The following is a 15,035-nucleotide window of genomic DNA, read 5'->3' as shown; positions in this document are numbered from 1 at the left end:
CCTTTGCTCAATACTTTGTTGATGCACCTTTGGCAGCAATTACAGCCTTGAGCCCTTTTTGAATATGATGCCACAAGCTTGGCACACCTGTCTTTGGGAATTTTTGCCCATTCCTCTTTGCAGTACCTTTTAAGCTCTATCAGGTTGGATGGGAAGCGACAGTGTCCAATCATTTTCAGATCTCTCTAAAGATGTTCAATAGGATTTGGGTCTGGGCTCTGGGTGGGCCACTCAAGGACATTCACAGAGTTGTTGTGAAGCCACCCCATTGAAATTTTGGTGGTGTGCTTTGGGTCATTGTCCTGCTGAAAGATGAACCGTTGCCCCAGTCTGAGGTCAAGAGCACTCTAAAGCAGGTTTTCATTCAGGATGTCTCTGTACATTGGTGCATTTAGATTTCCCTCTATCCTGACCAGTATTCCAGTTCCTGCTGCTGAAAAACATCCCCACAGCATGATGCTGCCACCACCATGCTTCACTGTAGAGATGGCATTAGCCTGGGAATAAGCGATGCCTGGTTTTCTCTAAACGTAACGCCTGGGATTCACTCCAAAGAGTTCACGATTAGTCTCATCAGACCAGAGAATTTTGTTTCGTATGGTCTGAGAGACCTTCAGATGCCTTTTGGCAAATTTGGCAGGGAGTGGCTTCCGTCAGGCCACTCTATTATGCAGGCTTGATTGGTGGACAGATGGTTGTCCTTCTGTAAGATTCTCCTCTCTCTAAAGAAGTACGCTGGAGCTCAGACAGAGTGACCATCGGGTTATTGATCACCTTCCTGACTAATGCCCTTCTCCACCAATCACTCAGCTTAGATGGCCAGCCAGTTCTAGGAAGAGTCCTGGTGGTTCCAAACATCTTTCTCTTAAGGATGATAAAGACCACTGTGCTCATTGGAACTTTCAGAACGGCAGAAATTTTTCTATAACCTTCCCCAGCCTTGTACCTCGAGACAATCCTGTCTCTGGGGTCTACAGACAATTCCTTTGTCTTCATGATTGGTTTGACATGCATTGCCAACTCTGGGACCTTATATAGATAGGTGTATATTCAAATGGCTAACAAAATTTCAAAATGGCTAACATAGATTTTATTGAGAGAGTAGCTATGTTTATGTGCTTTAGGAAGGCTGAAACAGCCTATATTCATTCGGCACCATGTCTAAGATTATTTGCCCTCAGGACACCAATAACTGGCGCTATGTTATAATCACACCCATAAAAGAGAAAGCTACTGATTTGTTAACATGGTGCGAATGACCGCAGAAGTTCAGATTTTTCAATGAGCGATTTGCACAATCTTATTAGCACTGCCGAGGCGACGCAGTGGCGCAGTACGTAGTGCTGTCGCCCCACAGCAAGAAGGTGACTGGGTCGCTGGTTCGAACCTCGGCTCAGATGGCTCAGTTGGCATTTCTGTGTGGAGTTTGCATGTTCTCCCTGCGTTTGTGTGGGTTTCCTCCGGGTGCTCCGGTTTCCCCCACAGTCCAAAGACATTCGGTACAGGTGAATTGGGTAGGCTAAATTGTCCGTAGTGTATGAGTGTGTGCATGAATGTGATGAATGAGTGTGTGGATGTTTCCCAAAAATGGGTGGTGGGTGGAAGGGCATCCGCTGCATAAAAACATGCTTTATAAGTTGGTGGTTCATTCCACTGTGGCGACCCCAGATAAATAAAGGGACTAAGTCGACAAGAAAATGATTGGATGAATGAATGAATGAATGAATGAATGAATGAATGAGCCTCAGGATGTCTTTTCACATCTAAGGTGAAGGAATATTCTGAATGTAAAAGAAATTAACATGTTTAGTGTCTGAGACAATGGCGAGCCCTCGACTAAAGATGATCTGGAGCTCTGCCAGAAAGAGTTGTCTATTCCACCACCTTGGAGGTGGTATGGGAGCAGAATAGCAAGGGTTCAGCATCACTGCAATGCCCTTGATAAATCAATGCTTTGCGAATTGAAATGATCATGCATCAATTTTAAGTTAATATTTGAATTAAACAATATATTTTATTGATTCTTATCATTTGCAATGATTTTATGTATTATTCTTGCCTCATTTGCAATGTTTACAAATTGCATTGTTTGTCATTTTTGTTTGTGCAATCTATTATTTTCCTTAAAGCTGCTTCTGACCATGACATGTTTACACTTATGGTTATAAGAGACATGCTTAAAGGATTATATGCAGCATCCTTAATTTATTTTCTTAGGTGAGGAGAGATCTCTACTTAAGTATCATACTTAAAAGATAAATGTGCTTTATGCATTATAAAGCTTGAAGCATCAGAATCGCTACTCTGTATTGGCTGATCAACATGAAAAGGAATCTGTACATAGTATCGACTGCAAAAATCTTGATTGGAGCATCCCTATAAAATATGTATTATTTTTTAATATGTTCTAATTTACTTCTTTTTAATTTAGATAGTTTTATTGTATGTATTATATTTGTGTGTGTGCGTGTGTGTATACATGTAACAAATTTAAATATAGAGCCTTTCATCAACTTCATCAAACCCCCTGCAGTTCCCTGATGAACGTCACGTAAAGAGAACTGCTTGCTTTTTAAATCGAGACACTAGTAAAGAAAGAACCACAAGCAGAGAGGAAAACTAAAGAAATAATCTTTCAAGCACCTGCTCCATTTATTGGCATCACGTTAACAGTGATGAATAGCTTTAAAATAAAAAAAGCAATGCTAATTCTGAACATTTTTCTGCTCTTTTAGGTTCTTTGTATCATAAAGATGAGCAAAGAATACTGAGTAATGACTCACTAATGCAACTGACAAGTATGCAGACTGATGCCAGACAATAAATTGCTGGTGCACAAGACTAATCATTAACAGACCTCTACATTTCTACATTTTTGAGGAAGAGCCATACTACGTGGGGGTAGGGGGTTGGTGGAACCTCTGGTTTGCAGGTGTGATCCTGATGAATGCATAACTACCATTGTGACAGCTCATAATTATACTGGACTGTGGTCACTGTCACACTAGTGAGAGCCCAGCAGCGACTGCCGCTGATATTTTAATATTAGTCTGTGGTGATCACTATGGTAACTCCAGGTTGAATGAAAAAACCTCACATTTCCCAGTGAGAGACTTTAGGTCGGCATGAAATCAAAATGTACTCTTCTTTTTTTCTTTTTTTTTTTTAAATGATATGTCTGTGCACTTCATTACTTTGTAAAAGAAAAATTGCCCACATACCAAAACCTTCCCTTCACCCTCAAAACAACATTTTTTTCCACTTTTGATCACATGGAAATTGGCTGCAGTGTGTGTGAATAAGAGAATATGTGTATGTATGTGAGAATGTTTTCCAGCACTGAGGTTTTCACGATCAGTGCTGGGTTGTGGGAGGAAGTGCATCCGCTGTGTAAAGCAATATCCAAAGGAATTAGAGGTTCATTCCGCTGTGGCGACCCCTGATAAGCCAGAGAATACGCCGAAGGAAAGTGAAGAAAAAAATTCAGCAGCCTAATCAACAAGCAATTGTGCATACAAAATGAGAAACAGACTTTGTTCAAAGCAGCAATGTCTACACATATTGCTATTTCTAATCAGAATCAGATTTTACTTAAAAAAGAACACTCTCTTCACACCAAGACATGCTCCAATCTTAAAGGGTCACGAAACACCAAAACACATTTTTTGAGCTGTTGACAGTTGTGTATGTGTCCCACACTGCTAAAAACACTATTAGGACACCTATATTCCACTAAAAAGTGTAAATTGGTTGTTTTTGCGTTATTTCAAGCAAATTCGTACTTCTGGTTTGAAACGAATTTTTGAAGCTGCGTCACGGCCATGACATAATAGCGTTGTATTCCAGCGTGCAGACTGGGCGTCTGTGCCAGAGTGTGTCTTATTACGTCTTACAGTGTGATGCATTAATGCATGAGTAAAGCTTGGTTCAAAACAATCAGCGCCCTCTATTTTGCAACTTCATTAATATTCATTACTGTCACAGTGTTTAGATGACAGAGACGCCACATTGTGTTAGCAAAACAAGCGTGAAGTGTTGCTTTTATAGTTTGCTGCAGTTAAGTTTTGTTTTCATTTTCTCTCTGTGAGAGCTCAAACTCACATGTGGATTAACAGTGTACGCGACACGCGACAACAATAAATAATTGTCTAAGGAGGATTATTGTTTACCTGAGAGCTGTTCTCATCTGCAAACGCTGAGATCCGGATTCGCTTGTAGTCTCCTCTTAATAAATCTAGTTGCTGTGGATTGTCCTGTCTCTACAGATTTGGTAAGTGAGCGACCAGCGCTCTTTGTTTATTCAGTTTGTTCATATCGAACAAACTATTGCACCGAGTGTAAACATGTTAGCACCACAACCAAACTTTAACCTCGTGTAGGATTTTTTTTTTGTCTCATTCGTCCTGCGGTATCAAACATTGCATGAAAATACACGCTTAGAGCAGATCCTCGAATCAAATATCTCATTTGTCGTGAGGAAAATGAATGAATTCCCTGAATGAAAGAGCCAAACGGCAGTTAAGGTCCACCATTTAATAATTTGGCAAATAATTCGACTACAGATGTCCATGTAAACACAGTCACTTTGTCCCCTGTTGGGTGTGTGTTTTGACTCTGAAATTCAGAGCGCCCAAATAGACACTCCCACACCCTCCCACTTTAGTTCCTCTGACACTCCCCCCTAAACAGAGCTGGACACGCCCACTTTTCTGACTTTTTCGAAAGTAGAGGTGTGAAAACACTCTGCTGAAACAAGATTACAAGGGGGTTTCATGGCCTTTTAAGTATTATGCATTATGTTTTTAGTCCTCTAAATATGGAGCTAATAATGCCCTTCAGATTGTTCATCTAATTATGATTCTGCAAGACAAAGGTAACAAAAATAATTGGAAAATATTTTTCTTTGCTTCTGCATTAATATTGGTGTTGTGGAAGGGACGTTTATAAGCACTTGCCCTAGAGCTGTCAAATAACACAAAGTTCACCATTTAACATAACAGATCCAACATTAGGCCAGTGCCAAATGACACTTGCTCACTCGTAGCGAGCCAAAAACACAAGAACAAAAGCAGACACATTAACTAAAGCGCTGAGATAATAATTAAAATGCTTGACTAGATGAGCTCAATGTCCTCAATAATAAAAAAGGGATGAGCTGCATATGGGTCAGTGATGCAGATAAAGCAGCTGCAGATATCAGTACATGAATACAACACAGCTAAACCTAATGCCCGGTCCAGCGACAAAACAAAACTGCCAAAACAGCAACAGCTGCTAAAAGGATATAAACTCCTTCTGGCTGGTGTATTTCCCAACAAATCAAACTCAAACGAACTAAAAACGATGTCCTAAAAGTAGAGGTGTAACGATACACTCAGCTCACGATACAATGTGTATCACGATATAATGTTCACGGTTCGATATGTATCACGATATTTGGAATAAAAATTTTAAATTAAACTGAAATGCAATTTTTTTTTTATTTAATTACCAAGTAAACTATTTTTTATGTATTTCTTTTGCTTCAGCTTGTTAAACTGAACCTTCTTTAAGAAAATAAATTAAACAGGACTGTCTCTGGAAAATAAAAATAATTTAAAAACTTCTTATAAAATATTATTGAAATGATTCAATTCAATTGAATTTAACAGTAAGAGCTTAAGGCTTTGCTTGGTCACTTGCGTTTTTTGTGTGTGCAAAAAAATAAATAGATAAATAAAAATATTCTACATTTCCAGGTAATCAGCAGTTCTATAAAATAATCCTGAACTTATGTGTATCTGTCTGAGAGGTTTTTATGGATGGCTGTCTTCATGTTGGGCATGATGAGTGACAGGGTGGCCGTCTTTTCATTACACAGGACAGTCGTGGCTCTTTTCAGCAGTTTAGGCAGGTTTACTATTTCTTCGGCGTCGCTGATGTCGGCGCTATCAAGTGTATCATGTTGACGTGCATTTTTGTGTACCTCTGTACTCAAAAAAGTTCATGCTCGTCGTAATCATAACTCTAAAATGCGATATGATTATTTAAAGAGCCCATATTACACATGAAATAGGGTCATATCTTGGTTGTAAGGGTCTCCAACAACAGTCTAATATGCATGCAAGTCAAAAAACACTTTCATGGTCTTATAATCTGCATTTATTTTTACCTAATTATCCCAGCGACTCCTGTATGAATCGTCCAGTGATTCATTTGTTCCCAAACCCCTCCTTAGCGCGAAGCTAATCTGCGCTGATTGGACCGATGACAGCCTGTCACGATTGGTCGACTGCCTTCAGTCAGAGAATGAAATGCCCAATAGCTAATCAGCAATATAAAAGTAATCACAGTTCATACGCGCTCCATAGTGTAGGCGTGGATTTTAGCTGCCACACACACACACACCTCTGGACGACAACGCTCCCGCTTCCGCCCGCACCCGCCAGGTTTTAGCCTGAACCCGACCGCTCCCGCTTATATTTAGAATTTCTTGTCCCGGTGCCCGAACCGCCCCGTTTTCTGCCCGTCGTGCCCGATCCCGCTAAAGAGCGGGGGAGAACATAACCGAAAATCACCCAGCAAAACAGTCCAGAGACAGCCAGACAGAGCTCGCTCTCTCTCTCTCTCTCTCTCTCTCTCTCTCATACGCGCGCACTAACACATACACACAAGCGCCAAGCAGACACACAGGCAGGCAAAGCTCTGTCTCATTCGCATAGCAATATCCACGATATTGCTAGACAGCCCGCTCCCGTCCCAAATTAAACCTGTTACCGACCGCTCCCGCGATTGATTCGGAAATTTGCAGAAATGCAGACCTCTACCACGGAGCTCCGTAAACAAACAGCACGCGTCGCGTTTTTAACGTGACTTTGCACGCGATAAGAGAATATAGCCAGTTAACCTGATACAGTACACTCGGTTACAAGTAACAAACCACAACTAAATACATTTGCAAGCTAGAGTCAACGAGGCAACTTTAATCGCACGTACTTACACTTGAGAAATGGAGGAAGAAACTCATCCTGACGTCCATTAGTAAGTAACTCTTTACTGATCCTTACTTTAACAAACGCAGATGAAGTATTCTTTGTAGCATGTAGTTTCCAGAAGTTTCCAACTGCTTGGTTATAATGCTGAGATTTCATCTCTGGGTAGAGAATCGATAATGTCCATCTGCAGTGTGACTTCAATTGACCGGCATGTTTGTGTGCGTGTTTGTGGGTGTGTGTGTGTGTGTCTGTGTGTCTGGGTTTCTGCGTCAGAGGGCGGGGCCTCAGGTTTGAAATGCGCGTGCACGTGAATAACTTGGTTTCGTTCGTACGTCATGGCGAAACACCTAATGACTCGGTATCAAGGCGACTCGTTTGAAGCACTATGAGTCGACTCTTTTATAGATGAATCAACCGTTTTAAACACTGTATTCTTACAGATTTAAGCCTTAGCTGGATACTTCACTTCACTTAGAGCTGTGTTACACACTACATGGAGGGGAATTTTCAAAAACCCATAATATGGGCTCTTTAAATAATGTGCACGCTTTCGGTTTCATTTCCACTGCTGTTCATACTTCCCACGCGGCTCCTGAACGATCACTCTGTTCCACAAACTGAATGTTGTTTACTACTTTATTACCTAAGACGCGCGTGTCTATCATAGTCCGCCCTCTGTAGTAACAGCTCACGGTCAGCTCACGTCATGTGTGATTTTGCAGCCGCCAATACATCATTATATGAAGACAGAATGATATTTTAGGGTGAATTGTACCTTATATGCAGCCACTGATTTGATTTCATTTTATTGACAATGATGTATTGTATTTATTGTACTGTAAGTGTATATTGTATTTGTTATAAGTGTTACATTTGTTACTTCCTGCCCAGGGATTACAGATGTAAATTAGCTTTATAGCTAACTCTGGCACAACATGTCATGTTGTACATTGTCCCTGTATAAATAAATAAAGTAAATAAAAATAAAATAAAATAAATACAGTATGTGACTCTTTCAACACCATTAGGAGGTATCCATGTCACTGTGCAAAGTATGTAAATCACTGTGAAGACTTTAAAACTTTGGCTATGTTTGACCCAGTATGCGTGTCAAAAAGCGGACGAGTCTAAAGCAATGACTGTACAACCAAAATGTTGCCAGACGTCTGATTTTGAGAGGATGGGCCATCCTCTATTTCAACTCCACTCATCTTGGTCTGCTAACGTTACTGCTGCTGCAATCTGAACTCTTGTGCGACAGCAGGTGGAACGTAGCTCACGTGCAAACAGCTCAACTAATAAGAGAAAACGGACGTCATATCGTAATGAAATCGTCATAACGCCACGATGCATATTGTGACATTTTTGCATAGCAATAAATCGTACTACGATAAATCGTTACACCCCTACCTAAAAGTCTTCAGGACTAATAAATTTCCATCATTATTCAGGTTAACTGCAATCAAAATGAGAGAATCTGCAGAAACTAGATTACATATGTAACCAAGACATTCTCACACTTGTAAGGCCATTTGTTTAGTTGTGAAACTTTCACGATGCTGCAGTTTCTTCTTGGTTTATTTCACGTTCATAAAGCAATATTCCTAACAAGCTAAATCCGTCAAGCCAGTAAGCTGTCATCTCATTTATCAGAACACAAATGTTTATGTTATGGTATTACACTCCTATCAGTCATCTCTCAGAATGGACAACAACAGCTCTCCAGCTGTCTAGACAAGCTGTATTTTCCGGTCATATTTATTTATTTATTTTTGGGGTAAGCTGTCATATTACTTTAAAATTCTGAGCATGAACGAAGACTTCACCAGCAATCAGTATACAGAAAAGTATGCAATCGCTGTGCTTACATGTAAAAGATCAAAGCTGAGAAATAAATGCTTAAAATAAAGATTCTGTAGATTTATTTATTTATTTCCTTTATTTAGCCAGGAGATCACATAAAATAATCCTGAACTGATGTGTATCTGTCTGAGAGGTTTTTATGGATGGCTGTCTTCATGTTGGGCATGATGAGTGACAGGGTGGCCGTCTTTTCATTACACAGGACAGTCGTGGCTCTTTTCAGCAGTTTAGGCAGGTTTACTATTTCTTCGGCGTCGCTGATGTCGGCGCTATCAAGTGTATCAAGTGTAGATGGAAAATAAAGGGTAATATGAGTCTGCAATTATTATTGTTTTTTTCTCAAACATATGGTAAAACAACAATAATATAATGTGTAGGTCTGGTCTACTGGTTTCTAGAAGTAATTCTATTCAACTTATAATAATTCTGATGTTGAATTATGTTTCAGAAATAGGCCTATGCTTGCAATCTGTCATTGACAACATTATTAGACCATGTTATTCACTGGTAAAATCAACATTATAGACTAGAGTAGTTAAACGGACACTGTAAACATTTATTTTCATGCACAACATGTCTTCGCTATGACAAAAAAAAACATATCAAATGCTTGTCGCAATCATAACTCCAAAATGCGATATGATTATTTAAATGACGTGCACGCTTTCAGAAGATTTTTTTATTTACATCTGTTTTTAGTATCTCCAGCAGAAAAAAGGGATTTAAAAAATGCTGTTTTAAATTCTAAATAAATTAGTGTTTTTTAAACAAATAAAGACAGCAGAAGTGAAAAATGTATTTGAATTACTTAGCCTGACATTTTTACTGTTCCAGAATATTTTAAGTGTTTCCAAAATTAAAATAGGCCTATATTGTGTTCAAAGGGGGAAAAGGTTTGTTTTTTTGTTTTTTTTTACCCAGACATTTAAAAAATATATACTTCCAGCAGTAATCACAACATCGTAATAGGTTATCATACCATCAGAATCTTATACCGGTCCATGCCTACTTATACCACAGCTTTAATTTGTATACGAGCAATTCCATTAAAATGTCAACCTTGCCATGAAAAGAAAAATGTTTTTATCAAAATAGCGAAACCTTTTCTACATTTTTTGCGCAGGCAAGTGTTTTACAGTACTTTACAAATACTTAAAAATGTCTCTGTCAATGTTTTCAAACTATTATATTTGATTTAACAAAGTCAAACAAATGGCAATTTCACACCCGTCACATCCATAACGAAAAAGTGTCACATCCATAACAAAGCTTTTCCCTCAAAAATGCAAAAATGTCAAAATAAAATAAAATCAATCAGTTTTGTTCTATAAAGAGCCAACTCTTATCCTTTTGTTGAGAATTATTTATTTTGGGTTGTGCAGTTTAATTCACAGAATTTCTACGAAATATGTTGTATACTGTAAACTCACAGGCTTTATTTGTCACATCCATAACGCTTGTTTATTTTCCTCATTTAAAGTATAAAAATGTTCACAGATTGAATTTTTTGATCGCATAACTCTGTTGGTAGTTGTTTTGGAAAATATAAACAGATGATTCAATATAATGTTAACGTATACTTTCTCTGCGAATTTATGTTTTGAATTTTTACTGCAAATGTCACATCCATAACGCTGGAATCAGCCATACATTCATTTTTCTGAACATAAGATTGCAGCTATCAGTCAACACAAGACACCCACTGAAATGTAATTCAGTTTAACAGTTGTCTATATACTGAAAAAAAAAATTCTCAGGAGTATTTTAATCTGGAATCATTTGAGTGCATATTAAAAGAATAATAGTACACCATCAAACAATCGTGCTTTCATTTTGTATTTTCAACAAGTCTACCCCTCTGTCAGCAAGGAGATTTTAATAACTTTAGACTAATTAAATGTAATCAAATTTAAAATGATCCATTATTCTTTTCTATATTTTAATCAGCGCAGCCCAGATCAAGTATGATGTTTCACTTTTCAAACTGTTCTTATTGCAATCACTGAAAACACACAAAACATTGCTGAAAAGTACACATTAACTATGAATCATATATACTCTTCACCCTTTACTCAACACTTTAACTCTTGATTTTGACTAATGTAATAACATGCACCTTTTGTATAGCTGATTTTGAAATGAAGCTCTAAATACACTTGAACTTTTCAATAAATCTGTTACACAGAATAATGTTAAAACATGACTTAAGCAATAGTTTCCTATTTTACCTTGCTTAACTTACATTTACAATGTTTCTATATAAATCAATATTGAATTGATACAAACACCAACACTGGTGTCTAGTCTTTGACCCATATTAACATGGCAATCTTAAGTGCCAATAAAAGACCAGTTACACATGACAGCAGAACTAAAGCAACAGACAAGTGTATTGAGGTCAAGTTGGTTTAATATTTGCACATTCATTCAGTAACAATGTGATGTGCTCCCTATATTGTTTATCATAGTACATTGAATATTAGAACTGAAATCACATGCAAGTATGACTTCAAAATATCATTAGTACTATTTTTTTGACTGTGAAAAATGTTGTACTTTGATAGTCATTGGTTACTAATATGAATTCACTACTATTTTCAATATTCTGAAAGTATATTATTAAGGAGAAAGTCTGAACGTGTGAATATGAAACCAACTTTACCTCAATCACCAAAAACAGATATCTAGCATTTGATGCATATTAACATGGCAAGTTATCATTTGAAGAGCCATGAAAAAAACATGTAATACCACAGTGTTCCCATCTGACACTATAGCTTAAAATGGTATGACTGTGTCACTTTATGAGAGAAAATGTACTAATAAACCTCCATAAGCTTTCATTAAAACATATTACACTTCATAACTTCTCTAGAAGACATCTCCAAGTTACTCATGACAGCAGAACCAAAGTAACGTTAACATCAGACAGGCAGACAAATAGGTGTGCTTGATGTCATATCAGGTTTCTATACTCACAGGCGATGTACGCAATGAGAGCGAGGGCGATCAGGATCTTCATCATTCTTCTGTTAATGACTGTGACCATCCAGCTCATCCGCATCATCCTCCAGCACACACGGCATCGAACTCTTCTTTACCACCGCATCTCACGCTAGTTCACATTCAAGCCTGATACTTGCAAATAAAACACGAGGAAGACTCGCTTCGGGTTTACAGCCCCAAAAACATACGATAACGGACTTTCGTAGTGCAAGACGGAAGTTTCTATTTGAACAGCGGCTGCACTACTATGCTAGCAATGCTAACTTATTTACTAACTATTACTGCGTCAAAAAGCATCCGACAGTTAAAGTAGTCTGGGCAGTTTATTTTCGGCTTTAGTGCAGATGAATCCAAGCTTATCGGTTAAAGGAAGAAAAACGGCATTTTGGTGGGTAACGTTAGATATGAAATGTGTCCTTTAGCAATTTAGCGACATGGCTCTAGACTTGCAGCTTAGAGATGCTAACTATCCAAGTTACTAAAATGCTACGCAATAACAATCGCTTCTGATTAAATCCTCCCTTGTCCAACGGTCAAGGTTGATTGATAATCCAGTATTATTAATCAAGAGTCCAGCAGTGTCTTAAATATAATAAAGCGACTCCATATCAGCTTCTCGGAGCAGGATAACATAAGCGATGATTCCGCTATCCATTAACAGTCCTGTCGTGATAGCAAGCTATTAAAACTCGATTAGTTTACGCTTTCAGTTTTATGAAAACTGTCTGAAAAAAAACTTTATTTCCAGTATATGTGACTAAACAACAAAAGACGCTTTGTTTAAGAATACTGTCTTGTGCGACGTTAGAAGAAAGTAATCGAATACAGATTTATTCACCTTGAGAACAGTGGCCCATTCATGAATAACATGAGTGGAGGGATGTTGAAGTTCAGTGATTTTCCACGTTGACGACTCCTCCTGTGCTTCATTTCAGTTTCTGTGGGCTTTTGGGCTGCAGTCCTAAAGATCATCATGTTTACTCACTTCGGAATGAAGATATTTTATAACATGATTCATCTGTTATGGGGTAATTTATTACATGCAGTGTGTTCCAAAGTATTATGCAAGTATCAAAATGATTTAAAACAACAACATTACATATTTATTTATTTTTATATGCCTTTTTAGATAGCCCAACTGTATCAATCTCATGTTTGTGAGATAGTTCACGGGTCATAATCACTATAAAGTGCCTTTGATGTCCCACAACATTGAATCAGCCCTTCATAGACGTAATAACCTACAAAATAATCAAATTCTGATGTTTTAACATTGTTGATTTAACCTTTACACACTTGCAAGTAGATTTTAAGTGTTTTAAGAAATGTTTTTGTCAATTTTTGCCACATTCTTTCATTGAATGTATGTGATTTTTCGAGAGGGGTCTGGCTGCAGACCTGGTGCAGTGCAATCTGGGCTGCATTCAATGCTTTTTAATGGGCTCACCTAACCCCACCCTTAACCATACCCGTCACAGTGACGTCACTAGCTCCATTTGAGTGCATTGTGTCTGACATTGCATGGCTGAGTGATGCAGTCTCAGCTTGCATCAGAAAGGTTGCATTAAGATAATATTGTATTTTTCCATGTCCCACACACTGCTCAGCCATCGTCAGTGAGTCTAAAACAGGGGCATCCAAACTCGGTCCTGCTGGAGAGTTTAGCTCCAACCCCAATCGGGCACACCTGAAGCAGCTATTCAAGCTCTTACTAGATAAACTACAACCTGGCAGGTGTGTTAAAGTAACACCCCCATGGCTTTTTTACACAGCAAACATCGATCTAGAAAATAGCAGTACATGAAAAGAGGCAGGAAATATTGTAATGTTAGTAGAGGACAGAATTCAAACATTATATCAGAATTATATAGCAATTCATACAGATGGACCTAGACTTTCATGGAAAAACGGCATATGCATTTACTATCCCATCTTTAGGTAGTCCTATATCAGAAAATAGGAGGACATCAGATCACCTGGCAGTTTATACAGTAGAACTAATAGCAATAGCAATTACATTGGGTTGAACAAATGAAGCCAAGAAATAAGATTATTCCGTGTACCGATTCCAGTGCAGCATTATTATCAATACAATCATCTTCATCTCAAAGCAGACAAGACTTAATCATTGAAATGTATGAAATACTATACATGCTTTATAAGATTAATAAAGTGATTACTTTTATGTGGGTTCCAGCTCATAAAGGAATTAAAGGAAATGAAATGGCTGATTCACTGGCAAAGGATGCAATAAGGCAGGAAAATGTTATGGAGATACCATTCAGTAAAGAAGAGATGAAAGCAATAATTAAAGATAAAATCAGCATTAAATGGCAAAATAAATGAAACAATGCAAATACTGGAAGACATCTTTTTAACATTCAAAAGAAAGTAAGGGATGAAGAGGAGAAGTAGAAGTATGTTGGAGGATAATGTAATATCTAGATTAAGACTGGGGCACACTAAGTTAAATAAAACATTACATAACATTGGGAAGCATCCTACTGGGTTATGCGATTATTGTCAAATAGAAGAATCATTATCATATATTAAGTCACTGTCAGAAATATAATAATGAAAAGGAAATATTCAGGAAAATACAGCAGGAAACAATAGAAATAAGTCAAATCAAGAGCTATAGTTATTTAATTTCATTTTAGAGGCAAACTGGGGTAATAGATAGAATATAATTTATAATTTGAGTCTTATAATCATTCTGGTTCACACTCCAGTATAGTAGGTGGCGGTAATGCACCTTAAAGTTGGATGCCACCCACCATAAAACAACACGAATAAAAAGATGAAGCGTGTTCAAGTATTATAAAAGAGAAAAGGAGGAAGAAAGAAATTTGTTTTATGTACAGAAATATATTAATGAATATTACAGTTATGTTAAAATATATACAAATGCATCTAAGAGTTTAAATAGAGTAGGTCTGGCCTTTACAGTTCCTGCATTTTAAGTATCGGTAGAGAAAAGGATTAGTGATGGAGTCTCAGTACATACTGGAGAAATGATTGCACTTTTATTAGCAATACAGTGGGTAGAGGAGATAAGACCATTGAAGTCAGTCATCTGTTCAGACTCAAGTGCTTCACTGGCAAGTTTACAATAGAGTAATTCATAAAGTAGACCAGATATTTTATTAGATTAAAATGCAAACATTATATAGAATTTAAATGATGGGTATA

General features: G+C 37.7%; 2 protein-coding genes and 1 long non-coding RNA gene across 7 annotated transcripts in view; 2 read left to right on the top strand and 1 right to left on the bottom strand.

The window, feature by feature from the left end:
- The window catches only part of uxs1 (UDP-glucuronate decarboxylase 1), a 115,134-nt gene extending 102,602 nt beyond the window's left edge, over positions 1 to 12,532 (bottom strand). For 4 of the 5 annotated variants that reach the window (XR_012384853.1, XR_012384855.1, XR_012384854.1 and 1 more), the window contains exon 1: positions 11,817 to 12,489. Coding sequence is in view for 1 of the 5 variants with exons in the window: in NM_173242.2 (NP_775349.2) it covers positions 11,817 to 11,904 (88 nt within the window). In the remaining 4 variants the exon portion in view is untranslated. Of the gene's footprint in view, positions 1 to 11,816 lie in introns of all 5 variants that reach the window. The other variant, NM_173242.2, reaches the window with a different exon arrangement.
- Positions 5,486 to 11,988, top strand: LOC141376060 (uncharacterized). Its single transcript, XR_012385143.1, has 2 exons — positions 5,486 to 8,889; positions 9,115 to 11,988. It is a non-coding gene; the product is annotated as an uncharacterized lncRNA (long non-coding RNA).
- Positions 12,533 to 12,675: 143 nt separating the features above from the next.
- The window catches only part of tmtops2b (teleost multiple tissue opsin 2b), a 129,241-nt gene continuing 126,881 nt past the window's right edge, over positions 12,676 to 15,035 (top strand). Inside the window, exon 1 of the mRNA XM_073911523.1 lies at positions 12,676 to 12,871. The gene's annotated coding sequence lies outside the window, so the exon portion shown is untranslated. The remainder of the gene's footprint in view (positions 12,872 to 15,035) is intronic.

This window comes from Danio rerio, chromosome 9 (genome assembly GCF_049306965.1).
Source record: "Danio rerio strain Tuebingen ecotype United States chromosome 9, GRCz12tu, whole genome shotgun sequence".
In the NCBI taxonomy this organism is placed as follows: domain Eukaryota; kingdom Metazoa; phylum Chordata; class Actinopteri; order Cypriniformes; family Danionidae; genus Danio; species Danio rerio.
The sequence above is the reverse complement of the archived record's forward strand: the minus strand, read 5'-3'. Positions and strand labels throughout refer to the sequence as shown.